At 47.2% G+C, this 27,215-nt stretch overlaps 1 protein-coding gene across 1 annotated transcript in view; it reads left to right on the plus strand.

The window, feature by feature from the left end:
* The window catches only part of ITIH5 (inter-alpha-trypsin inhibitor heavy chain 5), a 61,815-nt gene extending 36,933 nt beyond the window's left edge, over positions 1-24,882 (plus strand). Inside the window, exons 8-14 of the mRNA XM_038387715.2 lie at positions 9,490-9,661; positions 11,494-11,803; positions 15,007-15,554; positions 15,829-15,879; positions 17,184-17,300; positions 20,095-20,472; positions 21,322-24,882. Of these exons, the coding sequence (XP_038243643.2) occupies positions 9,490-9,661; positions 11,494-11,803; positions 15,007-15,554; positions 15,829-15,879; positions 17,184-17,300; positions 20,095-20,472; positions 21,322-21,620 (1,875 nt within the window). The 3' untranslated portion in view covers positions 21,621-24,882. The remainder of the gene's footprint in view (positions 1-9,489; positions 9,662-11,493; positions 11,804-15,006; positions 15,555-15,828; positions 15,880-17,183; positions 17,301-20,094; positions 20,473-21,321) is intronic.
* The last annotated feature ends 2,333 nt before the right edge of the window (positions 24,883-27,215 follow it).

Genomic DNA, 27,215 nt, shown 5'->3' on the forward strand with positions numbered 1-27,215 from the left:
TTGGCGCAGGATTGCTCCCTGGAGGATATTCTCTTGTGCTTTGCCCAGATGGGTTTCAAAGGTGGATGATTCTGTAGGTAGGATGCGAGCCTGCAATGCAGGAAACCCAACTCCATTCTGCCACAGACCTCCCGGAAACAAGGAGCCTTAGCCCATCTCCTGGGCATTGCATTCCTGGCTAGTTTAGACAGCTCTTTCCTCAGCCGCCTGGTTCTTGAGGGTCCCTTTCTTAGGTGCCTAACTCTCCCCATGCATTGTATGGCGAGCCAGGGTGCATCGCTCAGGGCTGTGGATTCCGCCAGGCAGTAGGCTGTCAGGAGGGAGGCATCGCAAGGCTGAGCAGAGGAACTTTGAGGAATGGGGCCTTGGTTGCCATCTGTAAATGCGGATAACAGCACTGCCCTACCTGACGGGCTGTTGTGAAGATCAATATAATGAAGACTGTGAGTTGCTCAGGTACTATGGTAATGGGGCAACGTAAGTGCCTAAGAGATATAGACTAGGTAGAAGTGATCCCTTCCCTCAGGAGGCTATTCTGCAGTCTCATACAAGTCACGGGCAGGAAGATTTTCCTGATACGCAGCCAGAACTCTCCCTTTTCTTAGTGTTCTCCCCTAGCTGTATCCCCATGTATCGCATTATGTAACTCCTCTCCTTCCTTGGTAGATATTTGTGGGCTGTTAGCAGATCTCCCAGTTCTTTAATCACCCCTTAGCCAAGTTATGCATAGTTAGCTCATTCAGGTGAGTCGTGTCTGTCTCTGAGTGATTCATCTATTGGTCAGTGGTTATTGTCCCTCTCCTGGGTGAACAGGTCTCTCAGGTATGTGTACATAGCAATTAGACACCCGTGGCTGGCCCATGCCATGGCTTGGATTGGAGCCTGGGCTCTAGGCCCTGAGGAACCTAAAGCTCGGACTCCTGCCCGAACCTTGAAGTCCACACAGCAATGAATCAGCCCACAGCACAAGCCCTGCAAGCCCAAGTCAGCTGGCATGGGCCAGCCACGGGTGCCTAGCTACAGTGTAGACATACCCTAAATGTCTGATTTCCATGAAGCTGAGGCTAATCAATTTTTGCAACAGGGTCCGATCCAATGTCTATTGAAGCTGATGGAAAGTCTTCCCTTGACTTTAGCGGGCTCCGGCTCAGGTGTATGTGTAGGAGTTGTTAAAATATCTGTCTAGGAGGTAAAGTTTGTGAGCATGCTAAGGAAACGGTCCTGTCACTGAGGTAATTGCTGGGAGTTAATGGGAGCTGCAGTGGGCTGCGCTGCTGGGGAAGCCTAACAACCGAGCATTGTCTCCCTTTTGAGTGGCTTGACTTTCATTTCACATGTGTGATGGCCACGTTCCCCCTTGGCCCGCTCCACACAACAACCGAGGGATTGTGGTATAAATGTCATCGGCGGTGCCCTTCCACTTGGAGACGGTGCCCTGAGGGTCTGACGCTGTGTCGTCAGCATCTGGGAATGTCCGTGTCAGCATTTAGGCATACAACCGTTCTCTCTCACGTTATCAGGCTTTTCCTACTGACCCTGCCTGGCATTCCCGGGGGTTGCATCACTCCAGCATGCTCTTGTGAACAGACGAGGAAGGGGAGGCTGGGTGTGCACCTTCTGTCTGCCTGTGAAGCACATGCCATTTGCTTGGGAGGGAGCGGTATGGCCTGGTGGTTAAAATGTGGGGCTGGCGTGGTTGGCACTCTAGAAAAATGTGAAATTTAGACAGTCGGGATTCCTAGGTTCCTTTCCCAGCTCTGTCAATGACTCACTGTGTGACTAATTAGGCAATTAGTTAATCTCACTATGCCTCAGTTTACTTTGATGTGACTGATTAATGCTTTTAAAGTGCGTTGAGATCCTGGACTAAAAGGCACTATGTAAATACAATCATTATTAGAAGTTATATTTCTAGGAGCACCATTACATGTGCTGTTTTCTTAATATTCATGCCAGACCAGCATGCTCTGAGATTTCCAATGTGGTCCCATAACTGAACAGTGGGGAGGCTGCAGCAGCCAGAAGCAACTCAGCCGTATTGCTCAACACGGGCAGCTGGATTCCTGCTTCCCCTGGTCCCTGTGGCCTTCTGTCTCAATGGAGAGTTTACTCACCTTCATCTCCAGGCTTGAGATGCCTGAGTGCCTCCTGCGATTGCCGGCAAAAATGTTGATGCAAGCATAGCCCACTGCTCGGTGTGTGTTATGTATCCTCCCCGCCCCCAATAATACACAGTGGCTCTCGATTTCAGCCTCCTAGCTACAGAGCCTGACTCTTCAGCTCAAGATGTTGAGATTCGTAGAAGTGTAGGACTGGAGGGGACCTCAAGAGATCATCTAGTCAGTCCCCTGCACTCAAGGCAGGGCTATGTAATAACTAGACAATCCCTGACAGGTGTTTGTCTAACCTGCTCTAAAATATCCAGTGATGGAGATTCCACAACCTCCCTGGGCAATTTATTCCAGTGTTTAACTACTCTGGCAGTTATGAAGTTTTTCCTAATGTCCAACCTAAACCTCCCTTGCTGCAATTTAAGCCCATTGCTTCTTGTCCTATCCTCAGAGGTTAAGGAGAACAATTTTTCTCCCTCCTTCTTGTAACAACCTTTGATGTCATCCAGTTAGTTCTGGAGGTTCCCTGTTCTGTCTGATGTGTCAGCCCCAGTGGCAGCTGTCACAAGCACACCTCTTTTAACTCGTTAGAGGCTGCAAAACTACTGACACAGATTCTAACCTGCTGCACAGCCTCAGTGGCCTGCTTGCTCACTTTCTGCCATGCTGATGCCAATGACATTTTGGGCTGTATAAGTAGGGGCATTGGCAGCAGATTAAGGGATGTGATCCTTGCCCTCTATTTGACATTGGTGAGGCCTCATCTGGAGACTGTGTCCAGTTTTGGGCCCCACATTACAAGAAGGATGTGGAAAAATTGGAAAACGTCCAGCGGAGGGCAACAAAAATGATTAGGGGGGACTGGAACACATGACTTATGAAGAGAGGCTGAGAGAACTGGGATTGTTTAGTCTGCGGAAGAGAAGAATGAGGGGGGATTTGATAGCTGCTTTCAACTATCTGAAAGGGGGTTCCAAAGAGGATGGATCTAGACTGTTCTCAGTGGTAGCAAATGACAGAACAAGGAGTAATGGTCTCAAGTTGCAGTGGGGGAGGTTTAGGTTGGATATTAGGAAACACTATTTCACTAAAAGGGTGGGGTGAAGCACTGGAATGGGTTACCTAGGGAGGTGGTGGAATCTCCTTCCTTTGAGGTGTTTAAGGTCAGGCTTGACAAAGCCCTGGCTGGGATGATTTAGTTGGGGATTGGTCCTGCTTTGAGCAGGGGGTTGGACTAGATGACCTCCTGAGGTCCCTTCCAACCCTGATATTCTATGATTCTACGAATGAGAAACCTGCCCCATAGTATTCAGGAAGCTGCAACCTTCTCCTCGGCTAACTCTCTCCTTAAAATTTATCCGTGTTGTACATTTGTACTTCTGCACATCACTCAAGCGGCAAGACAAGACTTTCATTAAACTATATTTTATTGCTACTTCTTCCTCCCAGTCACTCCTTGTCTCCTCCGTCTATTTTCTTCAGACTACTCTCCTGGGGCAGAGACAGCCTTCTTTGTTACTTAGTTCTACAGTGCCTCGCACGATAGGACCCTGATCCTTGATCTGGCTTCCTCAGTGCTCCCATGTTAAAAATAAGAATACCAGGCTAAATGCAGGGTGACGCTAAACACCCATTTGGCTAGCAGTCTGGAAAATACCAGCAATCAAAGGGTTAACCATCTTCATACATGCATTTCAGTGGAATGACTCATTCTGGCCCTGGCAGCATTTGAAGGGCAGAGACCCCATTAGATGCAGAGAAATGCTGGGATCTCACTGCAGTGTCTGTGACTCCCTGGAGCATTTCAAGATAAATTCCGACTGTGGTCTTACAAGGCCCAAATGCAGAAAGCTGTCAGTGTGCTCTAAGCACAGAGGCTGCCATAGAGTAGCTACAGAAGCCCCCATTTCTCACTGCAGCCATCAGTCAGTGCAGGGAACGATGGAGTTTTGCCTTTTGGTGCAGTGTATTTAAAGTCTCCGAGGGATGCCAGCAGTAGAAACTTACTGACCAGTTTCCCTTGATAAAAGCTGTAGCCTGTTGACAGCTTCTGAGTTGTATATACCCCGTGTAAGGATAGTCTTAGTGCTCCCAAGGACATGTCTTTCCCAGAGCCCAGGAGGTCTCAACCTTTTTCTTTCTGAGGCCCACTCCAACATGCTATAAAAACTCCACGGCCCAGCTGTGCCACAATAATTGGTTTTCTGCATGTAAAAGCCAGGGCTGGCATTAGGGGGTAGCAAGCAGAGCAATTGCCTGGAGGACCCAATGCCACAGGGGCTGCCACAAAGCTACATTGCTCAGGCTTCGGCTTCAGCCTTGGGTGGCAGTGCTCAGGGCCCCAGGCTTCAGCCCCATGCGATGGGGCTTTGGCTTTCTGCCCTGGGCCCCACGAGTCTAATACTGTACCTGCTTGGTGGACCCCCTGAAACCTGCTCGCAGCCTGTCAGAGGGCCCCGGACCGCTGGTTGAGAACCACCGCTGTAGCCCACACAGGGGAGAGGAACATAGATTGCAATGCACATGTTGCAATTTCATCAGGATAGAGTTTCATATCCATGGGGGGGGGATGCTTTGCCCTCCTCAGCTGCCATGACAAAGCAGCCTGGTCTCAAAGACCAAAAGGAGCATGCAAATATATAGAACAATCGGGGCAATTCATTCCAGCACTGCCCTGTCATGTGCAGAGCCGTTTCCGTTCCCATCAGCTTCAGTGTGAGATGAGAGTGCCCAGTGTTGTGCAGGATCGGGCCTTTAGCTTATACTGGAGCTGAAGTAAACCCATGGGCAGAGGGAACCACTAAATAAGAGCACCCCTCCTTAACCCTTTGCTCATGTCTGGACTCAGCCCAAACTGATGTATGTTACGCACATACCTCTACATTAAAAGAACATTGTTAAGGTTGCAAAGTCAAGCATTCAAAAGTTAGAAAATGGTAGAATTGCAGGTGCCAGCGTAACCTTAATTCAGCCCCCTTTGTGTGTATTCACTGGAATACAGTCTTTAATGATGACACATTATGCCTTGTGTGTGGCCTTTACGATATAATCTTTAATTACATTGTCACATGCTAGTTTTTTTTTCCCTATTAGTCCCACTTTTCCAACTTGAATTTGGCTCTTTTTCAGATCTGTCTTCCTTTCCCCACTCACTTCCTTGCCCCCATCCTACTTGTCCCAGTCACGGTCTCCTTGCTGCCCCAGCCTCCTCCCAGCTCCTTATCCCAATCAACTCTCTTCGCTCCCCCAGGTCTGGCTCTTGCTCCTCTGCATTGAAATCAGGCAGCTTCCTAGCCCTCCTCACTGCATGGACATAAATGTGGGGCAGTGAGAGCATAGAAGAGACAGGTGCCCTCCTCTCAATTCTGGTGCCCAACCCCAGCCTCATTCTCGGTTTATACTTAGCCAAATTTGGGCAGATTTTCACAAGGATGGCGAAATGCATATCCTGACACAAAAAGCTATCCTCCTGCCCAGTCCCTGCTTCAAAGCCTGGTGGCATGAGAGCTGCTCAAAGGAAAGGTCACCAGAATTGTTTAACAGGGGCAAAACTACTTCTGTTTCTCTAGCCTTGTTCTTGGAAATGGCTGAATTGGTTTAGCTGCAAATTTCCAAGAGATTTCATTTGGAGGTAGACACCCGTCATGGAAAATTTCAGCCCAAATGATTACTGTTTAGCAAAGTTATAAGCAACTGAAAATAGGATCTGATAATGGGAAGGGTTGGACACCCTTAAACAGAGCTACCTATGATAGGACTTGGAAATTCATCCCTAAGCCATAGACCCAGTTTCTATTCCTTTCTTTTTCTCCTGCCTATGCTGGTATGACACTCTGTATCTTCGGTGAACACCCTGCACCCCTATGTTCATCCTTATAATATGTTTGTGTGGAATCCAATGCAAAGTTTGTCATGTCAGGTGTCTTCGGAAGGCTCATGTTGCACCAAGCATTGTTGTTATAGTAATGTTATAGGTTGTAATTTCATGTGTATAATTATGAGGCTGAAAATGTGTCCTCATGGCTTAAAACAAGCCCAGGCAAAACTCTTCAGGAGCAGAGGGGCAGTTCACACCTCATCAGGGCATGTATGGGACAAAACCAGCCCAGCCTCACAGGAGCAAAGGACACTGGCCTAGGCAGCAACAAAGAATCTGTTGAAAGAAAAGGAGTACTTGTGGCACCTTAGAGATTAACAAATTTATTAGAGCATAAGCTTTCGTGAGCTACAGCTCACTTCATCGGATGCATTTGGTGGAAAAAACAGAGGAGAGATTTATATACACACACAGAGAACATGAAACAATGGGTTTATCATACACACTGTAAGGAGAGTGATCACTTAAGATAAGCCATCACCAGCAGCAGGGGGGGAAGGAGGAAAACCTTTCATGGTGACAAGCAAGGTAGGCTAATTCCAGCAGTTAACAAGAATATCAGAGGAACAGTGGGGGGTGGGGTGGGGGGAAGAAATACCATGGGGAAATAGTTTTACTTTGTGTAATGACTCATCCATTCCCAGTCTCTATTCAAGCCTAAGTTAATTGTATCCAGTTTGCAAATTAATTCCAATTCAGCAGTCTGTCGTTGGAGTCTGTCACTCCAACGAGTGTAAGTGATCACTCTCCTTACAGTGTGTATGATAAACCCATTGTTTCATGTTCTCTGTGTGTGTATATAAATCTCTCCTCTGTTTTTTCCACCAAATGCATCCGATGAAGTGAGCTCACGAAAGCTTATGCTCTAATAAATTTGTTAGTCTCTAAGGTGCCACAAGTACTCCTTTTCTTTTTGCGAATACAGACTAACACGGCTGCTACTCTGAAAAGAATCTGTTGGACTCTCGAATGAGTCACCCCCCTTCTCTTGATCAATTCAGGACTACAATGAGCTAATGCTCACCTGACTCTGAAGGCGGGGGGGGAGGGACAAAGCCAAGAGGGAAGAAAGGACATGATAAAAGGGAGAGACATTTGCCATGCTCTCTCTCTCTTCCACCTCCATCTACAGACACCACACCAAGCAACTGAAGCGCTGATCAAAGGGGAGAGCTTGGCTGAAGGGCAGTCAGCCAGCCAGTGGTGAGAAACATCTAAGTTTTTAAGGGCACTGAAAGATCAGCTTAGAATGCATTTTCCTTTTATTTCATTTAACCAAATCTGACTTGTTGTACTTTGACTTATAATCACTTAAAATCTGTCTTTTGTAGTTAATAAATGTGTTTGTTTATTCTACCTGAAGCAGTGCATTTGGTTTGAAGCATGTCAGAGACTCCCCTTGGGATAACAAGCCTGGTACATATCAATTTCTTTGTTAAACTGACAAACTCATATAAGCTTGCAGTGTCCAGCGGGCATAACTGGACGCTACAAGATGGAGGTTCCTAGGGTTGTGTCTGGGACCGGAGATATTGGCTAGTGTCATTCGGTTGCACAATCCAAGCAGCGGCTGGCCAAAAGTGCTCACTCATGTAGCTGGGAGCAGCTTACATGCTTGAGGCTGTGCGTGAACAGCCCAGGAGTGGGGGTTCTCACAGCAGAGCAGGGTAAGGCTGGCTCCCAGAGTCGAGGATTGGAGTGACCTAGCAGATCACTAGTCCAGATAACACCAGGGGAATGTCACAGTTGGCAATTTACAGACACGGAGGCCTGGTAGCCTGCTAACCTTTCAGCCTCCTTCATCTCCAGCACAAGAGTTTCCTCTCTAGACGTTGACATGGCAACCCACCACACTCCCTACTCCTCTCCATCCACTTATATGCCATTTTCTAGGAGCAAATGGCCAACTACTCCCTCGTTGTGATGTAGTAGGATCCACTTGCACCTCCACTGGGTCTCACTGCCCTACTTCTTCCATGTATAAATGAGAGGCAGCATGGCCTACTGGACTGACAGCTGGGAACTCCAGAGTACTATTCCCAGTCTTGATGGTGACTTGATGTAGGGTATAGGCCAAATCAAGTCATCCCTCTGAACCTCAGTTTCCCCATCTGTACAATGGCGGAAGTAATGCTTACTTACCCCCTCAGGGGTATTAGCATTAGCTAGTATTTGCAAAGTGCTTTTAGAATGAAAAGAAGAGATTACACCCTAGAGCAAAACGTTGGACTGCCAGTGACCCCGATGATGTGAACTCCCGCCCAGCCTTTATTCTCGTAACACCTGCTATTAGGTATCCCTCATTGTTCTAAATGCCAAGAAAATGCTCCAGGAAGTAGCAAATGTCTAGCACGTGCTGCCAGGGAGAGCTGGTCTCAGAGGATTGGGAAAGCGTTCAAACTCTTGTGTGCTTTTGAGGACCAAACCCTAAATCTGAACCTTCCATCACTGCTAAAATACAAGGGCACCATCTGATCACTGTCTCTGTCTCTATCAGTATTGTTGTCTCTGAAACAGTTATGGAATGCTTTCTGTAGTAACATAACAACGGATTAAATATCAGTTATTGCCAGATTGGAAAGGGGGGAAAGGGGAGAGAGAAATCATCAAAATAAAATTAGGGAAGGGTTTACAAATTGGAGGCGGATCACTAAGAGCTGCTCAGGGCACCCGTCATCTGATCCAAAGCACATTGAAGCTGATGGAAAGAGTCCCACTAATTTCAAATGGACCTTGGATCAGACCCCAGATCACCAGCTGGAGGGATGACTAAGACATTCCATTGCAATGGGTAATTTGTTTGCAATGAAATCGCCAGCGTCAGTGCAGAATCAAGAGGAATATTGGCCACACTGCTTGATGGGACATTTGTGCTATTCTCCAGGTTTTCTTTGTATAAAAACCCCAGGTCTAGAAATATTTGATTTCTATCACCCTGAATTACTGCATTTGTCACTCTTTTGAACAAGCACCTTCATGCATTCTGCCAGGCTGCCCCGTATGCCTGTAAATACCTGCAAAACCACTATACTCCCCTAAATCTCTCCTTAAAACCTACGCCACGATGCCTACAAAAGACTTAACAATAGTTAGGCAGTGAGTGTGCTGCGGCCACTGCCCCACTACTCATAACTGTTCCCTTGTCCTGCCCCGTCTGTCCCCTGTATCCAAATGGTGTGTCCCATCTTACACTTAGATTGCAAGCTTTTTTGGGCAGGGACTGTCTTTTCATTATATATTTGTCCAGCATCTAACACAGTGGGGCCCTGGTTGTGAGGTGCTACTGTAATACAAATAATAGACATCTAGGGAGTGAGGCTTATTGGCTCAGATCCTCAAAGGTATTTAGGTGCCCAACTCCCATTGGAATCAATGGGAGTTAGGTGCCTAAATATCATTGAGGATCTGGGCCCTTGTCATTAAAGCTGTGGGAATTTGACTTTTTCTTTTCTTTTCTTTTCTTTTCTTTTCTTTTCTTTTCTTTTCTTTTCTTTTCTTCAGACCAAAGATGCTCTCTTCACCATTCTCCGGGACCTAAGGCCAGAGGACCATTTCAATATTGTGGGTTTTTCTGACCGAATCAAGGTCTGGCAAAAGGACCATCTGGAGCCAGTGACTCCAAACAACATAAGAGATGCTAAGAAGTACATCCATAACATTTCACCTACTGGAGGTAGGCTATGGAGACCCAGATGGGATTGACTTGTTCCTCTGATTAATTTACACCATCCTGAGACCTTGCAGATCTCTTCAGGGAACACCAGGTGGAATTATCAAAAGTGTTCTCAGCATTGGCCTCTCTCTGGTGCTGTCTGAGTCAATAGGAACTTTACTGTTCATTTCCCTGGTAGCAGATTTAGCCCAATGCTGAGCATATTTGAAAATCCCACCCTCTGACTTCTCATCACACAAGGTTCCCAACTATCTAAGCTAGCCGTTCTCAAACTATGGCCTACAGAGAGCGGCTGGTCACATGGTGCTGGCTCCTTCACCTTGTTTCCAGTTGCTAAGCAACTGTTAAGGGGCAGCTGGAGATATATTCAAGAATTTCTTAATGTTAGTTTAGCATGCAAGCAGTTGCAGGAGCTGCCGCAGGGATTGCAAATGTAAGGGAAGGTGTCTTTTTGTTCTGTGTTTGACTTGCTGTTTGACTTCTGTTTTTGTCCAGTGCCTAGCACAGAGGGGTCTTGGTCCATGACTAGGGATCCTAGCACTACTGTAACAAAATAAATAAATAATAATCCTCTAATTGTAATAGAAGAGGAGGTATTTGGTGCAATGATCTCTCTGTTAAGTTGTGGTCCACAGTATAAATATGTTTGGGAACCCAGGTAACCTAATATACTTCTTGGGGACCCATCATCAGTTTAACGTCCAAGCACCAAATTACCTGCACAAAACCCTGTAAAATGATCTCTAGAAATTCTGGGAAGATCAGAGACTCCAGCTGGCCAAAGATCTGCACGGGCTTTCCCTACTATTCCTTATCAGCCTAAACAATAAGCATTCATTCTAACTGAAGCATTCCAAAGGAAAAATGAGCAAACAGGATGGTCTGTTGCATTGCCTGTACTACTAGCTAAAGAGTTTAGGAAGAGGCAGGGTGGGGAGGGGAACATGCCTAGCTAAACAATTACCAAAGGTGATTACCAAATGAACAAAGCGCATTATCCCAGAGGTGTCAAAGGAGAACCACGTAAGGGCCAGCTGAGCCTGCATTGAGTGGATATGACTAATTACATCCCAAAACAAAGGGAAATAATTAACGGCATGCCAAACTTTGGAGTTTGGAAAAGAGAGATGTATTGATTGTCCATCTCAGCGAGTGTACCGGTCTGATTTGCTAAATAATGTGTCTCATTTAGCAAACAGATGTTGGGTGGATGTCTTCACATTAGTATTTGTACACCCACCTACCTTCCCACAGATAAGCCCTTTACCACAAAATGTTTTTTGGAAAAAAAATTGTTGCTTTCAGTCTTCAATGCTATTTTTCTGAGTTATGGTTTAAAAAGGATACTGGTAAGCATGGGGGATTTCTTTCCTCTGGTTTTGAGAAACATGTCAAGCTACAACTTTGGATTTGCATTTTGAGTGCAAGAGATTCAGGATGTTTGACTCTGGGGTTTTGCTTTGGACCCATTGTAAAGACCATTTGCAAAATTCTATTTGGGGTTCTGGGTTTAGATTCCCAAATTCTAACATTTAAGAATGGAGCCAGGATTTCGCTTCAGGACTATCTCTAGCATTTTTAGCCTTATTTTCCACCTTCTCTGTTGCAGTCCAAATGTTGCATGTGTAGTAGTGCCCATTGACAGAGATACAGACCTGTCAAGAGGTAGCATAACAGAGCCTGCTTACAGGAACAGTACCATTTTTGCGGGAAAGGGCACATCACAATGAGTAGAACATGTCAGATGCTTGCAAGCTGTTGAGATTTTCTTGTCAGCCATGTGCACTGCATTTAATCAGGAAAATAAGCTCATGACTTTGCTGCGTTCCCAGGTACTAATATTAACGAGGCTGTCCAGACGAGTGCAAAGCTGCTTAACAATTACATCGCTCAGAACGACATTGACGCCAGGAGCGTCTCCCTAATCATCTTCATGACAGACGGGCGGCCCACAGTTGGGGAGATGCAGTCCTCCAAGATCATCAGCAACACCAAGGAGGCCATCCGCGAGAAGTTCTGCCTCTTCACCATCGGCATTGGCAACGATGTCGACTACAAGCTGCTGGAGAGGATGTCCCTGGAGAACTGCGGCATGATGCGGCGGATCCAGGAGGACGAGGATGCAGCCGCACAGCTGAAAGGGTTTGTTGAGCTTCGCCCTGGATGCACTCGGCCTTGGGTCACTCCTGTGGGCATGGGTGTGGGGAGGACGAACCTCAGATAAATTCACTGTAGAGACAGACTCTAGCTGCAGATGGTGGATCTGGATTTCGGCTTTCCCAGGGAAATTTGTTTATAAAGATATGGGCCGTTAGCAAAATATGGGTGCCGATACAGGTTCAAAACTCCACCTCCTCCCCAAAAAACTTGGGGCTGTTACAGGTTTGACTGTGGTTGAAAGGTGCAGGTCAGATAAGCCCTTATAAGTGTGAGCAGGAATGGTGTCCCTAGCCCAGGGGTTCTCACCTCAATTTTCTTTGTGGTCTCAGAGTGCGGCCACCAACTCTTGCTGGTGGCTGCTCTGACAATTTTCCCTAAAATAATTAACTTTAGGAAAATCAAAAAAGTATGCACATACATGTGTCTAAGTCAGTGTAGTTTATTTATGTAGATTTTTTTTTGGCAGACTCAATAATAAAACTAATGTACAGTTGTCTCTATTCTTTACTGACCCTAAACCAAATAGAAACACAAATAAGGTGCTTTGCATGTTCTTATCCTTTTTCTTGTTGTGTCTTTTGCTTTTTTGGTTGCTTTTTTAAAAGACTTCCTAGTTACTAAGTCTGCTGTGCAAAGTGATACAAACAAACATACAAATATCATTTTTCACAGCAGGACTTACTCAGCCCAGGCAAACCTGGGAACAAATTAAGCTCTAGATGGCAAGGTGGATATGGAGGCAGCAGCGGTCAGGAGCACTGGGGGAGGCAGCAAGGAACTGGGGTGATGTGGGTGGGGTGACCTTGGGGCCAGACCCCACCACCATACAGCCCGGGAACAGAGCCTGAAACCCCATGGAGCCTGCCACCACAGGGCTGGAGCCTGACCCCACCAGCGGTGGGACGGTGGGGAACTCACTGGCTGTCTGTTCCTCCAGCTTTTGTGTCTCCAGAGGTAGGCAGGGCTCAACCACTGCTGGTGGCCCTGGGGGAGGGGAGCTGCTGCTTTGCAGCCCCCTCTCCCCCCCAAATCACTGCCTAGGAGTCTATGGCCGCAAGAAAAGTCCACGGTGGCCGTATTTGATAAATGCTGCCCTAGCCTCTGTTTGCCAGAAGCTGGGAGTGGGCAACAGGGGATGGATCACTTGGTGATTACCCATTCTGTTCATTCCGTCTGGGGCACCTGGCATTGGCCACTGTCTGTAGACAGGACACTGGGCTAGATGGACCTTTGGTCTGACCCAGTCTGGCCATTCTGATGGTCTTATGGCTGTAGAGTTCTTTCCATGGCTGGATGGCTACTTGGGAGTTCTTCCCCCCGCTCAAGATACAGTGTACCATAGTACAGCTTTGGTGCCCTTCAGAACAAGACTTTGGTTTAAATACTTTTGACAGAGATATTGCGTGTGTGCCTAAATCTGGATAGCTGGCGAGCTGGGAGACGCTTACATCATCTTGCCCCACGGTGCAAGTGGAGAAAGAAGGACTCGTTGCCCGTTTAAATAGATGTTAGACAATGTTAAGGTTCCGAGGCACAAACAGCGTCTGCTTTCTGTGAAAAATTTTGATTTGGTTTTTTATTGAAAAATATTTCACCTCAAAGCTAAAACATTTGAATTTGGAAATGCTGCAGCATAGCCTCATGGGAGTCATAGTTTGGTTGCCTCCTGTCCTCATTCACTTCAATGGGCTGGGCTCCCTGACCAGACTACATCTTCTATGGTACACCATAGACAGGGATTTTCATATAGCACTGCCTCCCTTCTTCAAAAGGGAGACCATGGTGCACCACGGGAGATGTAGTTCAACCTGGAAGTCAAGTCCGTAGAGGAGAATGGGTGCACGAGTCCCCCAAATGACAACCCCCATGAGGCACTGTGGCTGTATTTCCACATTGAAGTTATTCAGGTTTTGACCAACATTTTTTGGTGTTTGAATTTCTGCCAAATAAATGAAATTTTCCATGGGGGAAAAAACTCCTAGTTCCCTTAGGTATCCATAGGGGTGAGCCTGCACACCTCCAATCATAGTTGTGTTGCTCTGTTACACTATACGTAGCCTGCTTGCCCTCTGTACTTTGTGGAAACCCAATACATTGTGGAAACCCACCCACTAGTGTCTGATCCTGAACCACTGAAAGCGGCGGGAGCTCTATCAGGCCACAAGAGCTCATCAGAGAAAAGACTTGCTTGTAAATGTAGTGGAGTGTTGTCCAGTGGTTAGAGTAGGTAAAATGGAGTCCAGATTGCTGGGTTGTCCTCTCAGCAAAGCCACTGACCCTCTGTGTGGTTTCAGGCAAGTCCCAGTGTCACTTGTGCTTTGTTTTAGTACTCTGTGAAATGGATTGAATAATAGCACTCTTAGGGTTAACTGATGCTTCCAAAGGACTTTGAGGTCCTTAGACTGAGGGCACTAGAGTGCTCAATATTATTCTAAAAAAAGGGAACTGAAAAGCTTTTTATAAAGAGAAAAATAAAAATGTTCAAAGTCTCAGCTCTTTAACAGCCTGTATGTGCAGCCATGAAAAATCAATGTAGCTTGGCCACCAAAATAGAGTTGAAGTCAGTTCTCTGTTTGTTTATCTTTCAATACCTGATTTCAGGGTTCTGCGAGTCTTGCCTTGCAAGAGAAGAGGAGACTGAGACTAGAAAGCTCAAGCCTGGTAGAGAATGCAGTGCTCTCCAGATGGCTTTAGGTCTCAGTCAGGCCACCAGTTGTTGCAGGAGAATCCTGCAGCCGTACACTCAGGTCTGGGTCCCTTATAAATGCTTTTCAATCCAACCAAGTGGGAGACATTCCCAGAGATGTGGTAGGTCCTGTAAGAAAGCCCTAGATGAAACAACGATATATTACGGGTGTATAATCTCCAGGTCTAGTGGAAGCCATTCTGACTCTCACAGAATCATAAAACAAATTGTGCTGAGATCTTCCCCTTCCAGGCCTCCTGTATCAGAAGAGATCATGTGGAATACAGCCTCTAGATCCTAGCACAGGATCCATGCTCAAAGAAACAGGGAAAGGAAACCTCCTACCAAAATGCCTCTGATATTTCCTTGGGGGAATATCCCACCCCGAGTGCAAATTCAACACTCTGTGCATGTGTGTACCCCTGTGTACATGTACCTGTGTGTGCGTGTGAGTACCTGGCTGAAAACACTAACTTGTGGGAAATACCACTTGTTTCAGGTTCTACGACGAGATAGGGACACCCCTTCTCTCCGACATCCGGGTCGATTATCCCAAAGACAGCGTGGAGCAGGTCACTCAGAACCTCTTCCCCAACTACTTCAATGGATCCGAAATTGTCATTGCTGGGAAGCTCATCGAGCGCAACTCAGGCAAGCTCCACGTGGAGGTGACGGCCAGCAACGCCAACAAGTACATCCTCCTGAAAACCGACGTGGCCATAGACGTCCCAAGCAAGAATGACATCAGGGGCTCTCCTGGTATGGAGGATGGCAAGGAGGCTCAGAATTATGCTGAAAGGGCATGGAGCTATCTCACCATCAAGGAGCTGCTGAATTCCTGGTTGAAGAGTGATGACAGTGAGGAAAGGCAACATTTGATGGATAAAGCCAAGTCATTGGCCCTGACCTACAACTTCATCACCCCCTTCACGTTCCTGAAGATGAAAGAGTTACAGGCAGACCGACCTAAGGAGGATCATGCCAGTCCGTCTACTGACAGCATTGGGGAAACAATGCAGAGTTTGCAAGGACACAAAGTACCACCAGGTACAAACAAAATAATTATAATAATTGGACACATTCCTTCAAAACAGGCACACCTCAAAATTGATTTCATTAGAAAGGATTGTCTAGTGGTTAAAGCACAGGACTGGGAGGTAGGAGACTGGGATTATAATCCTGGTTTTGCTAATGCCTCAACATGTGTCCTTGGGCAAGTCACGTAATTTCTCTGAGCAGTGTTTTGGGAACATTGTTGTAACATTGCTTAGTCTGTTATTGTACCCGTAACTCTGGCTGCTTTCTCTTCCCCCTCTTCTAGGTGTATCCAAGCCACCAGGCAAAGCAAGAATTAAAATATCCAAAACGTCAGGTCAGTGTCTATTTCCCAGTTCTGTATACTTCGTAACTGAAGATAAAGAACGGTTGGTTTATAAAAGCCACAACTCTTAGTGCCTTTGGCATACACCCTCCTGGAGCAAACCAGCAAAGATCCTATTCATTTGATTACAACACAGTAATTTGGAAGAAAAAAGAAAAAAAGAGAGAGAATCAGGAATTGCTAAAAGTTAGCAAGAGGGCTAATTAGGAAGCTCAGTGGGGTGGTATATTAGGAAGACATAGGTGCATTATTTAAAACAGCCAGTTCATTTTAGGGGTCATAAGGGCTTTATTTCAATATTTTACCTGGTCACAATAACTTGATTTTCAGAATAATGTTGCTGAAATTTTAAAAGACAGTAAAAAATGTCAAAAAGTTTTCACAATATTTTTAATTGTTTTTTCAACCATCCTTTAAAACATTAAATAGACCTATACCAAGACCCTAGATCTGAACTTCACCAGACACCAAAGAAGATCACGCCCTAGCTCTGAAGTTCACAGCTCAGGCCAATCTCTGTATGGCTGTGTTCCACCAGCTGGCGCTGCAGGAGTGGGTCACTTGCTGTGTGGGAAATCTACCTGCTACTGCATCAAATTAATATTGATGGGCAGGAGGACTTGCCCAGACTCAACTGTTAACGTTCATTTTGCCTGATGTTGATGCTAATCCTATGGCTGGTCAAAAATTGTCCCTCTAAACTGTTTATGGATAGAAAATTGGGTTTTGGACTAAACAAGAAGTGGCTACTTCCTAGGGAAAATTTTGATTTTTCATCAAAAAACTGAACATTCAAAATGTTTTCAGCTGAAAAAAGAAATGTTTCAATTCTGAAGTGCTGTCATGGTACCTTAAGGGAGTTGTCGTTTGAGTGCCTCACACACCTATTGTTCTCCATGGGCCAGGATCACATCTCCCATGATGCACCATGACTACACAGCAGCCCTTCCCAAGAGGGGAGACTGTGGTGCATCATGGGAGATGTAGTCGAGCCAGGGAGCCTGGCCTATATATAGGATAATGGGGGCATGAGGCACCTGAACTACAACTTCCATGAAGTACCCTGGCAGCACTTCAGAAATGAAATATTTTAGTTTTTGACTTTTCACCTTAAACTCAACATTTTTTGTGGGGAAACAAAACAAGCTATCCATAAATCCTTTAAAAATGTACCAGTAGATCTTGAAGAAAACAGAGATGAGGCTCTTTGAAACCTGTTTTGTGAGATTCGGCACTTGGATACTGGTGTTCCGTGAATGTCTCTTACCGTTGTTCTCCTTTTCATGTCTTCTCAGCGGATGGAGATCCTCACTTTGTCATTGATTTCCCCTCCAGCAAGCTAGCTGTCTGCTTCAATATTGATGGGCAACCAGGGGACATTCTCAGACTGGTCTCCGATCATAATGAGTCTGGTAAGATAATGAGGAATCCTGTTGGAGCTACCCCAGCAGCTTCTGCACTGGGGAAATTTGAGCTGCAGGTATCAGTCCTACAGTGAAAATACTTAGCAACAAGGTACTTTATGCATTAAAATTACAAAAAGCCGGAGAGGGAGGAAGGCACTGTTACCATTTTACAGATGGGGAGATGGAGGCACATAAGATCTCTGTGGCTGTCTATGGCTTAGCACCAATCACATGCAGAACCTGCTGAGGGGTGCCCAAACTTTGCCCAACCGAGGGCTCCATTAGCAGGAGGCCAGGAGCTGCAACTACTTCATGTCAAATGAAACAGATTGCCACCACCCCATATATTTAATATGGAGATCGGGACCATGGAAATACAAAGACCCAGAATGCAATGCTCCAGCTTGCTCTGAGCAAGCAGCATCTGTTAGGTAAGACATATGTGGTCTGTATGCCACACTTGACTACAGCTGGAGCAGGCACAGCTAAATAAATGGCCATCTTGAGTTTCAGATGCTAAACTTGTGGCACTTACATGAACCAACAGCCTCCCACGGTTAGAGATTATGCTAGGGCTCTGGGTCCCCCTTTGCTCCATCTGCAGGTTTCACTAACTGATTCCGCTTCCATAGCCCCACTGCTTGCAGAGTCTCCCCCAGCAGTGGGGTGGGCAGGTTTTGTATCTGACCTAGTTATTAGCATTTAACTGTATACTGCTTACTTAGGGGGTTGGCGGCCTTCAGTGCTAAGTCCCTGTCAAACTGCAGTAAAAGAGTCCCTGAGCACTGAGGCAGTTGATGACCATTTGTTTTAATGGAGAGTCTATAGTAATTGCACTAAAACAGTTTTTGCCTCTGGATCAGTCCGGAGAAAGCTAAACCACAAACGATTAAGTCTCTGCTTTGCATAGACCAGTGTGACCCCCCTGACTGTCCAAAATGCAGATCTGACCTGGAATTCCTAAGCGACATGGTTAGTAAGTGGATTATTTGCTAAGCAGGAAAGCCGTGGAGTGGCGGTGGGGGCGTAAAAATGAAAGGCAATAAGAAAGTCTGTCTGACAAGGAAAAAAACTAAACAAAACAAAGTCACTGGAGAGCTATTTCGTGTGGCACTTTTGTAGCATTGGCCCAACTTCCCAGTCCCATCTGTGTCCAGCCTCTGCTTTCTTCAGTATACACCGAACCCCTTGCAGACAGACCACTAGCTTCCTTCGCGGGCTAGGTTGGCTGATTTTTTGTGGCTTGAGAGGAGAGTGCACTTGAGGGAGAACAGCATCACCCAAGTTCAAATAAATGGCAGTTAAGTGTATGGAGAAAGGAATGAGCGTTTCCCCTGTGACTGCAGGATAGGGAGCTTTTCACCTCCGCACTGATGGCGCGAGGCCAGTTGTGACCCTCCATTGTTACCTTCCAAGGGCAGTGTCTGTCATTTTGCAAATAAATGAAAGTGACATCACACCAGCCAGTTGCCCCAGCCCTCCATCGGTTCTGATCCCACCCAGTCTCAGCTGCACTCCCCTGTCATCTCTTCACCCCCCCTCCCAGGCTGAGTGTGGCAGGGAGGGAGTTACAGAGGAGCCGTCCCTTTGTTCACAGGTGGGGAAGGGAGGAGAGGGAGTGGAGCAGCCCTGAGCTGCTGGGCTTTTTCCGCTCCCCTGCCCTGCCAAAAGAACTGTGTGGGCTCCTGAAGGGAGGCGGAGAGAGTGCTGCCTCCTCCAGTAGTACTGATCAGCTGCTTATACCCCAGGAGGTGGGGCAAAAGCAGTCAATCAGAGAGAAGGTTTCCCTTAGCCAGGGGAGCCAGGGGTGAAATGTGCCCCGCAGCGACCAGGCTCAAGTTGTAGAATTTTTATTTGCCGGGTCTGCAACCCCTTTGAGCCATGCACACCGTAAGCACGGCCTCCCACTCCTACCTGTGGCTTCTGTGGTGTAGAATTGAGGCATGCTGGAAGGGCAGAGTGGGAGAAGCATGTGTAACCCACTGGAGTTACAGGAGCCTCTCAGTGCCCATGCATAGAGACTATGAGTCTGGTGCTGTCCCACTGAGCGTTGTTTTGCTCAAGCTGTAGAACTTGTGCTTTTAGCTCTGGGAGTCCTGGTTCAATCCCTGGTATGTTGGCCAAGATGGGGTCCATCACACTTCTGCTGCTGTCACCTATGTTGGAGCGTTGGACCTTTTCTGGCCTTAGGCAGCAGGACTTCAGGGCTGTTGGACCAGAACCTCTCACCATTGCCACATTAGGTGTACTGCAGCCTACAGAGAATGACCCACAACCCTGACTCCTATAGAATGGTATTAGGCCAGATCCAATTCCTCTCTTACCAGAAATAATTCTATCCCATGGTCCTGTGCAGAAAGGGATTAGACCCATGCTGGTTAACACTCTGTGTGATTGAGCAGGGTTCTAGGATGGTGTTTGTCAAAGCAAGCCATCGCCTACCTGTCCTAGGTAGATGATAATGCAGTTTGCAAATACCATGCTAACACAGCGCTCAAGTAAAATATCCTCTCTCACACTGACCAGGGCAATGGTGGCAGAACTCTGCTAATAGACTGGGGCCTGTTTTCAAACTTGGATGTCCAAATATGGAGTTAGGGGCCTAACTTGCGGCAATCAAGTTTGAAAATGTTGGCCCCATTGTTTTAAATAAGATGGTAGCTTGGAGAACTTGGATCCCAGCATGAGTGGTACTTCAGTGTCCACTCAAAACGAGGTTTTCATTATGCATGACCCACCACAGCAGCTCGGAGCGGTTCATTCGCTCACATTTTAAACCACTGTTTTTTTCCTCTAAAAGGCGTAACTGTGAATGGGCAGTTAATTGGAGCCCCGGCTCCTCCCAACGGCCACAAGAAACAACGGACCTACTTCAGCACCATCACGATCCTCAGCAATAAGCCAGAGCGATCCTACGTCGAGATCACACCCACCAAGGTCATTCTGGATGATGGGGAAAGACTCATTTTGCCATGTGACCGGAGTGCCATGGTGGGGAGCAGTGGCCTGGAGGTGTCTATCTTTGCCAATTCCAATGTCACCGTGGCAATACAAGGCACCATCAGCTTCATCATCCTGATCCACCAGTACAAGAATCCTGCCCCCTACCAGAGGAATCACCTGGGATTCTACATTTCCAACAGTAAAGGGCTCTCCCCTCATTCCCATGGACTGCTAGGTAGGTGTCACGCTCTTTCAGTTGTAACCTATAGCAAACAGTTTAGACGGATGATATGGGAGAAGCGACTATTTCAGAGGGGTTTGAGGGACAGAGGCAGGAGGTGATGAGCCTTGAGGAATGGGATGGGACAGCTGAGAAGTGGGACTCTTGCCTCGATCCCGTCATGACCAGCTTTTCTGCCATCAACGTTCTCAACGTTCTCACCCCTCTGTTCTCCATGTGACCCGTCTCCCACTAGTGTATCTATCGATTGTAATTATATGGCCCCATTACTATAATATCTGAGCACCTCACAAATGTTAACATATTTATCCTCACAACACCCCTGTGAGGTAGGGAAGTGCTATTTGCCCACTGGGGAACTGAGGCCTAGACAACAAGGGACTTGCCCAAGGTCATACAGGAAGCCTGTGGCAGAGCTGAGAATGGTCTCCTGAGTTCTAGGATGGTGCCCTAATCACTGCACTCTCTTTCTGCCCTTTGTTTGAGCTTTGTGGGTATAAAATAAGTGATGTTACCCTCCAGCGGGCTTAGCCCCCAGAGAGGAACAGGAGGCTCTCTGCTAGTGGCAGCTCAAGAAGCAGTTTCCAAGCTTAACTGGCCAAGGCCTGTGTTTCTGGAGGTGAAGGAGGAGCAGAGTTCTCGTCCCAGTTCCCTGTGTGTGGGTGAGAGATTAACAAAAGAATTGTAGAACGTAGCTTCTTTCCACCATTGCTGGGAAACCCTTCAGGAGCCCCAGAGCCATTGAAACCTGGTAATTTGGCTGCTGCTTTGGAGACCCCTTTAAAAGACTCTGTCGCAAAGCAAAACGGCTACTTTAGGAGTAAGTTTAATCTTTCCTTGCAGGTCAGTTCTTGTACCATGAAGTCAAACTTACCCAGGACCCTCTGGGTGGAAGTCCCCAGCTGGTCAGTCAGAACTCAACGGAAGAGCCAAACCCGAGGTCAGTGAACGTGCTAAAGGTAAAAGGTAGGCTGGTTCCTGTTATGTGGAAGCAGAGGAAGATCTACAACGGCGAGCAGGAGGTCAATTGCTGGTTTGCCAAGAACAATGCAGACAAACTGATTGATGGAGACTATAAGGATTATCTTGCTGCTCATCCCTTCGACACAGGAACCAGCTTCGGGATGGCTAACAGACTTTAAGGCCAATCACCGGTTGCATCAGCAGATTCAACAACAGTAACCCTGCGGGTGGTTCTTACTTTTTTTTAATGCCAAAGAAACAAATGTTTTCCCTTTGGAAATCAGCTTCCCCACTTCTGTACTGACAGGTCAGGTGTTGAGTGCAGGGGGAGGGGGAGTTTTGGGCTAAAGTGCTCTCCTGGTGGGAAGGGAGGGAGAGGGGGAGGTATGTCAGATTTAGCAGTACAGAAAGATACAGGTGTAAAAATAAATGCCCAGGTGGATCTGCGCAATACCCACCAGCGTCTGGCTACTCACAGAAGGTAAGATGCAAGTCATACAACACAACCTTTCCTTTGATAACATGACATGAGGTACCTGCTATCATAACTATCCAGGGCAGACGTGCTGTTAGGGAAAGCATCCCACAAAGGAAAGCCCACGGTCACCAGAGGGTTAATGAACAAATTGAACGCAGACCCAGTGAGTCACAGCAGGGTGTTGGCTTCTTGGCTATCCATACACGTGTTGAATGTGGTGTTAAGTGTGACAGTGTGTACCTCTAGCCACCAGAGAGGCTCACTAGTGATATACGCCCTCGTGAGGCGTCTTGCTGATAGGGTATTGGAACATCCTAAAAAAGCATTTACAGCCTGGAACAGTAACAGTGGTGGTGTAACTTCCACCCCTTGTAGCATCTTGACTAAATGTTTCAATCCATGGTCTCTCCTGTCTCAGAAAAGAAAGAGGCTCCAACCCACACCACATCTGCTTGATCACAGCACTAGGCACCCACTCTATTTAATAGAAGCTTTGTTAAATTCTCTGGATAGGAACAGTCAGCCAGGCTCCAAATCCACTGACCACAAAATGGTCCCAGCTCTTGTACTGAAATACAAATCCCATATAACTGTTACAGTCTGGCCCATGGTGGAATGTGATCTTTATTTGTTCCTGATCCCCAAACGCTTATCATCTGACACTCCTCGTCTCTGCTTCCATGCAACAAAGGCAATTTGCAAAATGAGGTTGTGAAAGGGGCCGTTAAACAGATACCCAAGCTGCAGGGGTGTGTGGAAGCTGAGCAAGCCACTCACAAGGATTTTGTCTAACCAAAATGTAGAGACTGATCTATTTTAAAGCAAGGCATCATTTAATAAAGCTGTGCGTCACCCTCCAGAGAGATCTTTTATTAGAAAAGGCTGCTAGAGAGGATGTCAGCAAACACGAAGACATATGTGCATGGGAGGCCAGAACTAAATGAAAGTTTACTATATCTCCCCGGGGGCTCAAAGGGAAGGGGGAAAGGGGTGAAAGCACCTTAAGCAGCCAAATGATATCCAGGTGTTAGGAGAGCACTGAAGAACTGCTTTGGCATAGGAGAAATAGACTAACTCAGAGCTGATATTTGTATATTTAAACATTATAATCACATCTGGAGTCTAAGACATCTTTCACCCATCCTTTCATCCTTGTCCGTGTAGAAACCACCAATTCCTAATGCTGTATTGTGGAGATGCATTGAGCTAGCAGCATTGCTCAGTTCAATCTCATGCTTTAGTGAATTTTCATGCTTGTTGCAGAGAACGCTACCATTAGAGCTGCCCACGTAAAGCCCTGCAAAGGTACCGCAAATGCAGAGGTGCTGCCAAAATTCTGCTAGTGCTTTGCAGTGACATTTGAATCTGAGGCTATGGCTATGCTACAGACTTCGGCCAGCATAGATCTGTCAGTCCGGGATGTGTCGCGGGGCGATCCCTGACTGATGTGGCTGCGTCGACAGAAGCCTATAGCATAGCCAGAGCTATACCAGCAAAACTCGGCGTTTACTAGGGTAGTTTGTTTCACTCCTGGCGGGTGGCTTTACTACACTGGTCCTCTTGCTAAAGGACCCTCCCCCAGCCTTAGGGGAGGATCCACAAGGTCCAGGAACTCAAATAATTACAAGGGACAACCAAAAATGTAACAGGGGCAGGTGTGAAGGCAAAGGATCAAACAAAGGGAACCTGAAGGGGACACCAAGCAGAGAACCCCGGACAGCACCCACTGCTCCTCGAAGGTGTCAAAGGAGCCAGCGGACGCCGCCCAGAGGGATTCTGCCCAGATACGTGAGCAAAGGCAGGATTGGAAATAGGCCCCCAAGTTGCAGGAAACCCCCTCAGCCAACCTCCTCTCCCTGGTCTTATAGATGGCTACTTTGGCCAACGCCAGGAGGAGGCTGATGAGGAGGTCCCGTGACTTTGTGGGGCCATGGATAGGGTGTGAGTATATGAAAAGGTGAAGGGAAAAGTGCAGCCAGAAATGTAAAAGGATGGTCAGGAGGAGCCGGAACAGGGGCTGCAACCGGGCGCACTCCAGGTATATGTGCACCAGGGTCTCCTTCACGCCGCAAAAGGGGCAGGTGCCAGGGACGGGTGAACCGTGCCAAATACACGCCTGTGCTCAGTATAGCTGTGTCCACACTATAGTACTTCGCCAATATAGTAATCTGGGACGCCCATAAAGCCCTAGTGTAGACCTGGTCTGAGGCTACCGCACTGGGCACGGCTCTCTCAGGAAACAATCCTCTCAAAAGAGCAATTGGCAGACACTGCGGAACCGTGTTGCGTGCTGCCTTTCTCCTAAGCAGCAAGCATAGCGTTGGTTAGCAGGCCAAGGCTAAGCTTAGCCAGCACCAGGGTAGCACCCATGACCAGCAAGTGCTGCGGGGAGGGGAATCTTGCAGAGGGTGGGAAATTGTGCCAGTTAAACTGGCTGCTTACCCTGAAAATCGATGGTGATGAACCATGGTTGCCTGACTCCTGCACTGACTTGACTGTTTTAATTGCAGCAAGCGACCTGGATGTTGGTCACATAAGAAACATTCCTGAGCTCATCAGACACCTTTGGACTGTGGTTATTGCCACGGGATTTCCCTGGTTTTGCACTTTCCACCTCCTGTCACCCATATTTCAGCTCTTTAGAGGCAGGGTCTGAGTTTTCTACATAGTGCTGACCTGTTCAAACGCATGTTCCCTTCGAGGGCAGCTTAGTTAGGGCAGGTATAGGGTTTTATTGCATTGTACACACTTTTCTTCCCCCTTTCTGTACATAAATATGTATTGCTAAAGCTTTGAGTGCATTACACATCTCCCCAACCCCATTAAGGACATGCTATTTCAGTTGACCCCAAAAGGATGAAATCTAACCCCGTAGGTATAGGGAGCACGGAAAACAGCACAGATGAGATTTGGTCAGTAGGGATCCAGTTATCACTTTTCACAATAAATATACTTTACAGTGACCATGGAGGTGACGTTTTTATTTGGTGTGAAGCAGCGGGCACTTAGTTGAACCTGTCATGAGACTAAGGTTGTGTATGTGTTTTATGTTGCTGGATAGGGGAAGAGCATGTTCAGGCATCATTCACCTGGAAGAAGCAGCTGCACCAAGTATCAGGTGGTTGATTATAATAGCCTTTGTGACCTCAACGGAGATGTTTAAAAATCAGTAGCAGCTTCTGGCCCAGAGACTGATGCAAACAATAGATGTCAGAGTCTTGCCACTGAGTGGTGGAAGATTGGTCCAGTAGTGAGGGAACTAGCCAAAGACATGGGAGAGCTCTTCTAGTCCCAGCTCCACCAGACTTCCTCAGCGCCCTCAGGCAAGTCCTTTGGGAAGCCGAGAACAAAGATGAGAATAACGGTACTTCCCTGCTTCCCGGAGGTATTCTAGTCCACACATTCTTCTACCACACTCATCACCATAGGTTTCAGAGTAGCAGCCGTGTTAGTCTGTATTCGCAAAAAGAAAAGGAGTACTTGTGGCACCTTAGAGACTAACAAATTTATTAGAGCATAAGCTTTCGTGAGCTACAGCTCACTTCAATGCATCCAATGAAGTGAGCTGTAGCTCACGAAAGCTTATGCTCTAATAAATTTGTTAGTCTCTAAGGTGCCACAAGTACTCCTTTTCTTTTTACTCATCACCATAGTATCTCACTGTCTTACAACAGCGCTGCAGGTGACGTGACTAACAGCTATTAGAGCCGCCCAGGGAGAGGAGTGGGTACAGTGAGGTAGATTTTTTCAAAATGGTTTTCTATATAATGATTGAGGTGCTCAGAGATTATAGTAATTTAAGTAGCATAGATTTGAGTGGAGCAGGATGGGACCCTAGGATAGCAGCAATCGCAAATCCTAGATTCTCCTCTGAATCAAGAGCTTCTGAAAGGCACCACGGTGTCCGGGTAGCTCTCACTTAATACTTTCCTGCCACTGCAGGGACCTCAAGCACTGGTGCACCTCGGTCACTCCTATTCTCTGCCTGTGGCACAGAACAGTCTGGTCTCCTGAGGGCTGTAATACTTGGTCTAAGTAGGGTTATTGGCCTTGGTGTGTGGGGCGCTGCGGGGTGGTGGTGGCCTGTGATATGCAGGTCAGATGGTCCAGTCTGGTCTGGTCTGTTAAGCCTTTCTGGCCTTAAGTTGTATGACTTCCCTGGACAACGAAGCCGCTCCCTGCAGAACAATTAGCACAGGGCAAGAAGTGTTACAGCGCTGAACTAGAGGAAGCTCTGGTAGGGCTGAGGATAGCTCAGCTCCATTCCCAGCCGCTAGTTGTCCCCTCTAAGATGCCAACAAGGGTGGGGGGCAGTTGTAGAATGAACACCTACCCGTCGTACTCCAATTGCCTACAGCACAAGCCATCCTGCCTTCACACGCTATTTATATTACTGTAGGGCCTGTGAGCCTGCATGATGGACCAGGCCAGCCATTGTGCTAGGCGCTGTACAATAGGAGCACAAAAAACAGCTCAGTGCAAGAAGACAATATTGGCTAACTAGACAAGAGAGAGAGAGAGACAGGGTGGGGGAACAAGGATGGCAGCATAGGGCATGTTAGTGCTACTGTTGGGGGGGACTGTTATTTAGGCGGGACTCAGCTTAAGGAAAGGGAAGAGGACAGGTCTGGGGAGAAGCTAAGGTGAAGAGACACTGAGGGAGGGGGACGCTTGTAGCAAACAGCCAATCAACATTCTGCAGTTCTGGCGGGAAAGTCCAGAGGTCCCTGCTTCTGCCCGAGGCTAGAGCCTCTGGCTCCCCCAAGGCCACTTGGTGGGGGCAGGGGGTGAAAGGGAGGCACCTCTATCCTAGTTCCCCCAGTGACATACCCACCCATCAGCTGCAGGAGGTCTTTCACCGGTGACACTACACATCCTGGGAAGTCCCAAGGCTGAAGACATGGGCAGGTATCTTACCTGCATGCAGTGTGGACTTTAAGAGAACACAGGGGACAGGGTGGAGGAGAGAGCGCAGGGGCACCTGGCCTTTTCTACACTGGGCTGTTTTCACCCATTCTTATTTAATGAGTGTCATGAAATGTTTGTAAGGTCTTGGTCCAGGCCCTTCTGCAGCCCAGAAATTTGGCCTTTTTGCTAACTTACCCACACAACTGCAAGTTTTCCACTGAGGGGTGTGAAACTTCTATTTTCATCTTCGCGAATAGCCATCTGGCCAAGCCATTTAGAATGGCCAGTTCTTGAGGGTTTGTTCCAAGAGCAGTACAGTTGGGTACAAAAAAAATGGAATTTTTGAATTTGAATCACATTAATAGGAAATTCAAAAAGCCTCCCCTTT

The sequence above is a fragment of the Dermochelys coriacea genome, chromosome 1, assembly GCF_009764565.3.
Source record: "Dermochelys coriacea isolate rDerCor1 chromosome 1, rDerCor1.pri.v4, whole genome shotgun sequence".
NCBI lineage: Eukaryota > Metazoa > Chordata > Testudines > Dermochelyidae > Dermochelys > Dermochelys coriacea.